General features: G+C 36.2%; 1 protein-coding gene across 1 annotated transcript in view; it reads left to right on the top strand.

Moving 5' to 3' along the window:
- The window catches only part of LOC119579002, a gene marked incomplete in the record, with an annotated part of 53,553 nt that overhangs the window by 1,300 nt on the left and 40,816 nt on the right, over nt 1-11,437 (top strand). Inside the window, 2 exon segments of the mRNA XM_037926696.1 lie at nt 1-2,211; nt 9,141-9,228. Of these exon segments, the coding sequence (XP_037782624.1) occupies nt 1-2,211; nt 9,141-9,228 (2,299 nt within the window).

Below are 11,437 nucleotides of genomic sequence, written 5' to 3'. Positions count from 1 at the left end.
CAGGCATTGGAGACACAAACCTCTTCTAAACCTCCTCCAAAGATGTCTCTTGAGGTACCAGTGGTTTGCATCACACCCCCTTCCCCTACCCCTGGTGATTCTCAGGGTAAACCACCTGCAGAAAGTTCTCCTGAGAAGCCAAATAAAGTGGATGGAGACCCCTTGCAATATTTATCATGTGAGGTGCCAAAAGAGTCCACCAAACACCCTGCTACTGCTGCTGCTGCTGCAAGGGAAAGTTCTTTAGGTGTGGTGCCAAACATAATTCTCGATCCTCTTAAGCATAATCAGGAGCCCACAGTATTAGGGGACAGTGAAGAATCAAGAAAGGAAGATAAGGAGCAAATAAATGTACAAATTAAAAGTCCTTTAGATAATTGTCCTGCAAACCACCCACTTACTGATACAGAGAGATCTGTAGAGAAGTCAAACACAAGAGCAGAGATATCCACTGAGTCTGCATCAGATAGTATAACAACATGTAATGAAAGTTCTACGGAAAAAACAACCGGTGAATCAGGAACTTCATTAAAGACTTCTGATGTAGTAGGAAATAATACAGAGGAAAGTATTCCTAATAGTGCTTCATTAACAGATAAAAATAACACAGATCATGGGGCTGCATTGTCAGACAATAACACCAAGAGTATTTCCCCATCAAGTAAAATTCAGACAATGCCTGTTACATCTTCTTTCTCAAGTTCAGTTGCTGAAGAAAATATCAAGGGGTTGGTCAGCTCATCATCTCAGGAACAGGTGCAGGCACTAGTATCTGAGAACAGAGCACCTAAGGTACCTTTAGTTGTGACTGACAGGTCATCATCACTGCCAACAGTATTCTCAGACCAGCAGTCATCAAAAGTTCTAGCTGCAGCCAATCAGTCTTCAGGCTCTCCACTGTCATGTCCAAGTGCACTTGCGGACACTTTACTGTCAGTTTCCTCAAAAGAAGAGTCAGACTCTTCAGTAGTTTCTGACTGTAGTGTATCACAGAAAGCTCATTCATCAAGAACAGTTCAGAATTCATCAAGTGAGTGTGGTGCCGAAGTTGAGCAGAGTGACATATCAAGTGAAAGAAGTAAAGAAAAGACAGCTGATAGTATGCCTGATTCCATATCTGTAACAGAAAAGTTGAAGGAACCTCTAGAAAGTGAGGATGTAGCTAAAGGGAGCAAGTTGACCATTAAGAAAGTGGACGAAATTAATGACGGCCACGAGGTGAATACGGTAGAATCACCCAAGGTGTGGAGGGAACAGGATGTTGCTCCCGAAGTGCCAGTGAAGACCATTCCAGTGATTGTCAATGCAGAGGAGAGGGAACAGGTGAAAGTTGGTAAAATCAGTGAAGTACAAGGGAACTTTGTAACTCCTGTAATACCATCCTCTCACAGTAGTGCCATTGCTAGTCCAGACAATGTCTCATCAGTGGATGCTGAACAATTGCAACCTGTTACAATTGGCAGCAGTTTACAGCCTCTAGAGGAGGTTCAGGAAGCTTCTGTGTCAGGTGATCCGTCCTTTGCTGCAGCTGATCTGGCACTGATTGACAGCAGTGCAGATGAAGCTGACAGTATTGGTGGTTTGGTGATCAACAGTGTTATAGGTGCAGCTGATGGGGTTGCAGACTTCCATCCTGATGAAATGGAAACTGATCGTGAGCTGACCGATATTAGTGCATCAGCTCCACATACTGTTGGAGAAAATTGTGACAATGCTGATTCTAGTGAGGAGATTGAACCCAGTGCCAAGCGAATGAGATTTGAGAATGGAGCAGATGACATAGAGGATAAATTACAAACTTCTAGAAATGTAAATATAAAGGTTTCCCCAATAAAAAATGGCCACAGCTTATGGGACGCATGCAAACTACGCCAAATCTTGCTGGAAAAAGGAACTATCATCTTGAGGCTTCATGCGTCTGTAGATCACATGGAAATGAACGATTCAGATAAAGAAAATAAAGATGTGGACTTCACGGGCATCATGGTCGAAATTAAAGACGAGGATCAAGACCACATACTGGGTCTCGCATCACTGGAGCCAGATGCTGACCTGTGTGACCCCCTTGCCATTGGACTGACACACAACCTGGATCATGCATCACCACCCCACTACAGCCGGGGGTACCCCCACCACCCTCGGGGCCGCTCCACAACACTACAACCAGCGATGACCAGACCAGTTTTCAAGCATCTGCAGTCTCCACCTCATGTAAGCTTCTTACTACTTTCAGCCATATTGTACTGTTAAGTGTGTAGCTTTTGGTTGATATTTTTGGTGGCATATTTGGTACAGAAGTAACTTTCTTTTTTTGTAACAAGTATGTGTGTGTCACATTTTTGTAAATTCTTTTCTTCCCTTTTTGCTTCTGCATGAATTTTTGTTTGCCAATTTAATGCATGAATATAACTTGGGAATATATACCATTGATGTTTGTTATTATGTCTTTTCTTAAAAAGGATATTAGTTGTAAAGTTACTTGAACAAGTTTTATTTAGAATCAGACTTAATATACTTAATTTAATTTTACCTTTGCTTTAAGAAAAAGAATTAGACCTATGAAGTATTTAGTAGACATACAGAGTCTGGGGTAGAGAATCTTTTTTTTTTTTTTTTTTTTTTTTTTTTTCTTGCCATCAGAGGAGGTATGTTAGTTGGAGTATTAGTTATAGTCAGTTTTTGTCATCAACAGGCAGTGTTAATGAGATCAAGCAATTAAGGGTAACTTTCTTATTTTGCTAGGTATAATTTCAAGTCAGTGTTTCTTATTATATGATGTTCCATGCCATGGCATGGCGGAACTATCTGCTGGGGGCATGGATGTACATACCATGGTGTATGTATGGACATGCCATGAGTTATTTTTTATTACAATCACCGCAAAATATCATTTATCTGCCACTGAAAGTGTGATTAAGTCGCAACAAACCGACGATTTCAACTCCATGATGCCGCACATTACTTATTTTATTCAGACTATAGACTGAATAATAATCAACTACGGAGTCTATATAACAACAAAAATACCCTTCAGTCTCGATTTATCAGGAAGTATGGCAAGTAGAGACTTTTAAAAAATAATGAAAACTGAAAATACAACATATCTTCGTAGTATTACGAAGAAATGGCATGGGAAGCTGGTATTTGGCATGAGCAGTCGCGCATACTAGGGCGACGATATAAGCCCCCAGCAGCGAGGCCCGGACCACTATGAATACTACCCGTCGGGAAAGGGTTAATATAATTTTTGTTAGGATATTGTCAGAATCTGCTAGAATCTTCAATTTGTCACTCTGCATGGAGTTATATCAAGAACACAGCATTAATGACAATATGAATGACATGTCTTCATTGAAACTTATAATCTCAGTATTCATTCTTTTGTGTTGGCAGTAAAAGTCAAGACTACACAAGTGCACAAGATGAAATTTATGTGAATTACCTTTCTTTTAACAAAGTGGGATGCTATAGTCACTGTATACTAGTAGAAAAGCCCTGGCTAATCTCCAGAGCTAAGGAACTTGCTGGTTCATAGTATGTTGGTGTTGCTGCCCATCTGTGTACCGTACATGTGTTCTCAGTTTATAATCAGGCCTGTTCTTCTTTATGACGTTAGAATTGAGAAGCCAAGAAATGTAAACTAGAGAGAATATTACAAATGTTGGGCATGTATTCATCATTTCTTTGCTCTGTACACTGTAGTAAATTTAATGAAAAGAATAATATTAAATGAAGTAAAATAGGTATTAGGTTACAGCTTGTGTAGGTAAGACATTACCTGTATCACTGCTTCACTGTGTAGTTGATGAAACATATAAATCATATGCGGAGGCGAGGTAAAATTCTGTAAAGATGAAATGCACTCCAGCAGTTCACAGTATGATACTGACAAATACAGGATATTTATGTTAAAGCCTGTAATGCAGTAATGCATGTGCAAGCCATTGTTTATGGCCTTTTTTTATCTGCATCCTCTCTAAAGTGCCAATGCATTTCATATAATTGTTCCCAATTACATGAAAAGCAGAACACAAACAGAGAGAGGAAAGCAAACATTATATGAGAACTGATTAGCAGAATAGCCATCAAAGGTTCTTATGAAACACTGGGTCTGAGACCAAGTTAAATTAAACTTAATCTTTTATTATAAGTTGTAAATATATGTGGCTCTTTATACCACTAACAAGCTGCTATTATTATTATTATTATTTATTTATTTATTTATTTATTTATTCATTTATTATTTATTTATTTATTTATTATTTATTATGATTATTTATTATTATTATTATTATTATTATTATTATTGAATAGATACTTTATATTTTCTAAAGAAGATGAATTAATAAGTTATTCAGGGATGGCCTTGATTTCATCTTAAAGATTGGAAAGCTTTCGTTGTTGCTCTCCTCTTTTCTGACTCAGCCACTATTGTCAAACACAAGCTGTAATGACATTTCAGTTGTGAAAACAGCTATAATAGATGCATATTCTACATGTACAATTTATTGAAAGGTCTATTAATGATGTTAAGGATACTTTAAACCTTAATAATAATAATAATAATAATAATAATAATAATAATAATAATAATAAAAAGCTTACTGGTTTTTACATCAAGGATTATGTATTACATTTTTCAGGTTTTGTTGATAATGATTTTCATAATCCATTGACTCGGTTTGTAGTATGCTTCAACTTTGGAATTCTTTCAGTAGGTTGCCTCATCAGTGTAAGAATTCAGATGTGTTTATGGTTTGGGTTGCATTACTTTCTGGGATGGACTTTATAACACCAAGCATACTGATTTAACTAATGTATGCACAATTATGTAGCAGAGTTCATGTAACTTTTAACTGTTCCATTAAACCTTTGTCAAATCTTAATACATGAATAATCCTTGATGAATAAACCCTTTTGATGTAAATAAGAGGGACGTTCATCATAATTTATATAGTAGTGAATAATTCATCTATATGTTTGTATATCATAAAAAAAATGATAAGTAAATATGATAAACACAACTGCAGGTAGCTTAGTCATGCAAAGAAGTGACTTCAAGCAGGGAGAATAGTGTAGGGGGGAGGGGCAAGGCAAGGGAGGGAGGGCGTAGGAGTCAGCAGTGGCACAGAGAGGGTAGAAAGAGACAATGGGATAGAAGGACCACTAAGGTAAGGATAAGTCCAATATGCGAAGCTTAGCCTCGCCCGGGCTATGCCATGAGGGGAGCCTGGCCTGTGTTGACTAATGCCGACTCACTCACATGTGTCAGCTGGTGCTGACTCAGTTGAACCTAGTCCTTACCCACCGTTGTGCCCAGCCACAGCAGTGACCTCCAGGCGACAATTGCAACTTCTCGCACCTGGGTGGGGCGCGAACCACCGACCCCTCGGATGAGAGGCCAACATGTTACCACTGTACTAGCCCGGAGGCTAGGGACCACTAGGGTAGGAGGTGGTATATGAATAAGGGGGGGGGGGATAGCTCTCTGTCACCACAACCTAAATAGACTTGTTTAAACACTTGGCTTCCTATTCAAAGCCTGTAAGATAAGAAAGCTGATGGATAAGAAACTTCTTAGTCTCAAAATTTTTTCCCCAGTTGTAGATGCCTTTGGTAATAAAGGGATGTTTGGAAGATACAGTAGTAAAAGGTTATTTTTGGCTAAATATCTGTCTTTAAACTTTGGCATTGAGAAAAAAAGATTTTTTTTTTTCCCCCCTTCCAATTTTTGAAGGGGGGAAATAATTAGCAAGGACATGTTTTTGTCCTGCCAGTCTGTGTTTGCTACCTTATGATGAATAATTTTCTTAATTTTTTGTAAAACATGGCATTTAATGAAACCATTATATAGGTTTTGTAAAGGGAGCACCTGAGGAGGAAATGGCCTCCATATGCCTACAACATTCATGGCAAGCGTATCGTCTGTCTCTTTCGAAACCAGAGATGTGAATTGGAGTTTTTTTTCAGCATCCATGAAAGGAAGAAGAAGAGAAATACAAACAAATCTTCTGATTCCTTGAACCATAGATATTTTTTTTTTATCTATGTATTATTAGGTCATCTGCAATTATGATTATTTATGCAGGTTGAGTGATTTTGAAAATCATTTCTGTAGGTCTGAGTGTATGTTGCAAGGGGAAATAAAATCTGGCAGGTAACTGATATGGGAAATAATGAAATTTTTGGCCCATATCATGGCCTCCTCAAGGCTTAACCTGTTGGATCCGAGTGTTTTTGTGGCTAATATGTGGACCAAAAACAGTATAAGGTTTGAGTGGTGACTCTCCTGGATGTGGCTTGTAGGCCTGGCCCACACAATCACTTGTTAGTGGTATTACGACTCCTTGCCTCCTCTTTGCAGTGCTATTAGCTCTTTTCTGGAAATGTGTTTTTTGCTCTTTTACAGTTTTCCAGAGGTGTATATTTGTCATTTGTTATGTTGTATCAAGAAAGTAATAGACTGTTTTCAGCAAGGTATTTGCTCTCTGTTCGTTAGCAGTAATAATAAGTAGCATTATGTTATCTGAATAATTTCTTTTATATTTTTGTATTATTCAATTTTCTGCAACACATCCTGCACCGCCATTAAGGGCAAGTAGGAATAGGCTCCGGATATAGTGGCCTCCCTGGTACGGGCACTCTTCCAAACATGCCTCACAGATGGTACATTCCACTCTTGTTTACTGGTGGAAATAGTGCAAGAGCCTTTCCTAAAGACCCACTGAGTCATCTCCCTCTGAAAACTTTGTGCACTCAAGGCAGCACACCCTGTCACCTGTCACTCTGCAACATTATCATATGACAAGATTCTCCTGTCACCCCGCCCCTCGGCCTGATTTTTCCATGACAAGACTTCTCTGACACTAAGGTCCAACAGGTTAATTATTATTTTTAAAATAGAAGACTTGACTGTGTTGTGTATATCAGAAAGGTGTAAAAAAAAAAAAAATGATACGCTAAAGTGGTTGATTCTTAGCAACATTTATAGAATGCTTATAAAAATTATCCTTTTTTTTTTTTTTTTTTTTTTTATTCTAATCTTTGAGTACATTTTTATACAATTTAGATAGTTTATCTATTATGAGGATTTTGAAATACTTATTTGATGCTCTTTATTATTGTTTCTTAAAAAAAAAAAAAAAAGAGAATTGTGATCTGTTTGTCAAATGCATGACATTCATGTTCTATTTTTTAATGCAGTTGTTTCTTGTTAAATACCTATGTCTATAGAAAACACTTCAGCTTAAATAAATATCATTGAATATTCCAGTGGTGCTAAACAATTATTTGTTATTAACTTAAAGCCTCAAGGAAAATGTTGTATTCACTTTTGTAGTGTTTTGTGAAATGTCTCTACACATAGATGGCTCTGCAAGTGCTTAGCCACAATAAGTAAACCTCATGACCTCACCTCATTTCACCTTTCAATATCCATACTGTTATTTTGGTTGTAGACATTATAATTATTATAGTGTTATTGACATTACATTACATTACAGCAGTGTTTGATATCAGAAAATATTTTCGAAAATCAAGAAAAGAGGTAAACAGGTGTGAGGTTGTTCTCACAATTGGCTCATTGGTTACCTAGTACTTATGGAGTCATTTATGTTTAAAAACAGTTAATAAATTAAACTCCCAATGGGCATGGCATGTATCTATATCCCATCCCTGGCAGCTTTGGGTTAAGAAGATAGAGCCCCGCAAGTGTAGGCTTAAAGTTTGCTTTTAGCCTCATTTCCAAAAAAATCTGACTGCATGCAAAGCTCAGTTTGTAGCTTGGTATGGTGTCGGTAAATTCTGTTATGGGATTAAATTATGGTTAGTTAAAAGTTCAAGAATAAGATATATATATATATGATTCTTTATTGCTGTGGCTTCGTAGTCTGTACATCTTGGCTTTGAAATGAGTTGAGCATTCCTTATTTTTGCGTATCCTCCTGCTTGCACTATAGTTGCTCTTCTTAGATTGCCATTCTAGTCTCAGGAGAGGTGATGGCTTATAGTTTTCATTTCACAGTTTGTTTATTGTTAATTCAATATCAGTAATAGTTACAGGAGAATAACATTTCAGGGAAATCTTAGTTTGATATGTCTTATTTATGCTGTCATGAAATAGGACATATAAACTAGATAATTTGTAAAGACAATGCTATAGAAGGATATGGGAAAACACTAGACATTTTATGCTTAGTTACACAGATGTATCATTAAAAAAAAAACTAAATGTTAAAAGTAATACCATTGTTGAAAGCAGTGGTCCAAAATTTGTATTAACCCTTTCCCGACGGGTAGTATTCATAGTGGCCCGGGCCTCGCTGCTGGGGGCTTATATCGTTACCCTAGCATGCGCAACCGCTCATGCCAAATACCAGCATCCCTTGCCGTTTCTTCGTAATACTTTGAAGATTTTTTTTTTTTTTTTTCATAGTAAAAATGAGAAAGTGTTAAAAACGACTAAATCACACTTTCAGTGGCAGAAAAATAATATTTTGCCATGATTGTAACAATAAAAAACTTATGGCATGTCCATACATACACCATGGCATGTACGTACATGCCACCCGTCGGCAAAGGGTTAAAAAAAAAAAGTCGGACTTTGGTGGGGGGATGGGGATAAAGTGTATCATGCAGCAATATAGTATATATTGTTTGTTGTTTCTGCATTTATTGTTGCTTTTTTAGTTAACATCGCAAACACAAATTTATGAGTATTTGTGGTAATCTTGCTTACAAATGCATCCCATTCTTTGCTTTTATTATTGTAAATTATTTTGTTTTATAGATAATTGTTATTTTTATATAAATATAATTCCCATGTTCAAAAGCCAAATGCTTGCTTCAACTGACACCTTGTATATATATTATGTATCTACACTTCTTGTATTTAATATTGGTTTTTGAATTTTGTATGTTTAATTAATATTCTCACTTTGGTATTGCTAGATTAATCCTGACCATGATTATTAATGCTGCAAAGTAAAATAAAATTATTTACAAGAAACATTATGAGTAGTGGGAATGATAAGACAAGAGATAATAATTCAAATGAAATAAAAATAAACTTTATGCAGTTTCATGGATGATGGCTTTCCCTGAATATAAGCAGTTGAATTAACCAGCTTTTCTCTTTATAGTCACAGCACTATATGAAGCAAGACCTTCTGGGCCACCCGCAACCTTTGGAGTTTGAGGAGCCGCAACTAGGAACAACAGAGTGGGCAGGTAGGTTACTTGTACTTCTTGAAAGTATTAGCAATTTCATGTATTTAGTTATATATTATTATTTTGTGTGTGTGTGTGTGTGTTCGTGTATATGCGTGTGCATACCTGTATGTATATGTGTGTTTTGTGTATTTTCTTAGATTTATTTATTTTCATATGTTATATTTTTTCTTCTTATTACTTTCTTTCTCCTGTAACTGATTTTTTTTTTTTTTTTTACTGTACTATAAGCAGTCTACTACTGCTGCTCCAGTCTGGAAAGTACATCAGTGGTGCACCTGGGATACCACTGTCCTTGCATTAGTACCACAGCTGTTGTGGTTAACATTTATCATCGGGTGCACCAGATGCTCAGGGCTAGTACAAGTTGTGAAAGGGTGAATGATTTCAATTTTGCCATTCAGTTATTGATATCTTTTGTTATTTAGACTTTTTTTTTCATTAGTAGTAGGTTTAGACATTCAACAAGAGTATGCTTTAATTATGGATTCCTTCAATTCTGCCTGGAATTTCGTTCTTTTGGTGGATCTCTTGTTGTGCAGCGCAAGATCTTGATAAAATTTCATTAGTTATGTAGTAAGGGTTATAATGATAGAATAATCTAAATTATAATCTTATTGAAGGAGAATAAGAGAACCATGATTTATTTTATTACATTTTTATATTGATGATGTAATTTTATTATCAGTGTGATTGACATAGACAGTAATGTGTAATAGGACTAAACAGTTCACAGCAACAATGCAAAAGGAATGATGAAAAGTTTCAGTATTTCTCTCTTATTGTGACAATGTTTTGTCTATACCAAGTTGAACTTGGATCTTACAGGGCTGTCATCAGTTGCATTTGCAATGCATTTCCCCATTCTAGTCCTGTATGCAGCATTAGAAATATGCTGACACTGACACCGAAACCCACATTTCAACAGACATTGATACCATTCCATTATACAAACCAGAGACAATACTTAACTTGTGCCTGTACCAGTATGTATTTCTATATCTATATAGATCTAAATTGTATAGAAAGAAATAGAAAAGCATTTGAATATTGGCCAGATTTTCACCTTAATACATTATACACTTAAGAAAAAAATTATACCATTGCCAATACTATTTGTCTCATTAGAGTATTACAAAGGAACAGTATCAATTAAACACTCAAGACGAGTGAATGAGTTAAAGGGTAACAGGACAGGGGGAGAAGGGGTATTAGGTGGAAAACTTGCAATAGAAAAGGAAATGGAAAATACTGTAGCAGTTAAATGACCAGCTGCTCCATCGGCAAACAGTGTTCAGTGGCAGGAGATGGCATGTGAGTTTTGCTGGATTGGTTCTGTGTATTGATAGGTTGTGGTGTTACAGTTCCTAACTACACAAAAGTAAAAGGACACAGAAGTTAATCTCTCAAGTTTGTAGTTTACATAACAATCAAGTATACCCACAGGAGGCCAATTAGGGAGAAATACAACATCTCAAAGATCAGGAGACAATTAGAAATATTACAGATAAAACCCCACAAACTTGGAACATGGGTTATAGTGACAAGTGCATATGCATTCATATTCAATGTGTTTATGTATAATTATAAATGTATGTATATGGTGTTTGATCAATATACTGGGTGACACAGACCAGTATGGAATTATGACAAAAGTGGAATTATTCATATCTTAGTGAATGGATTTACTGTAAGTGTATGCTGCTAATGTACCAGCTTTAGATGTGAAAGGCTTCCCTAAGACTAGGTAATGGGTAAATGTGCTCAAACATTCTTTTTATGAAAAAGCACATCATAGTTTCTTAATAAATGGTTCAAAAATAAATGGTTAATTTCTAAAGACTAATTTGTCAGCCCAGTTTTTACTCCCAGAAACAAATAACCTCATATTTTCATCCTTTGAAGAGCCCAGCTTTACACAGACAAACGTGTATGCCTTGTGTTGACATGTCAGATATTAACCAAACAGTAGAGCAGCAAGATTAGAAAAGTGAAAGTGAGTTAAACATGTAAATGTAACAAATATAATGCAATAACAACATATATTCATATTTAATATATAAGTGATGTAGTTTTGTGTTTTTATAGCATACAAAAGGAAAATGCGATACCAAAACATAATTATATGAAGTGAGAGGAGGTCGTCCTAGGCTAGTATTGAGCATAGAATACAGATTGGGTTGAAGGCACACACTGACATACAAATAAA

The sequence above is a fragment of the Penaeus monodon genome, chromosome 11 (genome assembly GCF_015228065.2).
Source record: "Penaeus monodon isolate SGIC_2016 chromosome 11, NSTDA_Pmon_1, whole genome shotgun sequence".
NCBI lineage: Eukaryota > Metazoa > Arthropoda > Malacostraca > Decapoda > Penaeidae > Penaeus > Penaeus monodon.
Note: the sequence above shows the minus strand (reverse complement) of the source record. Positions and strands in the feature narration are given on the sequence as shown.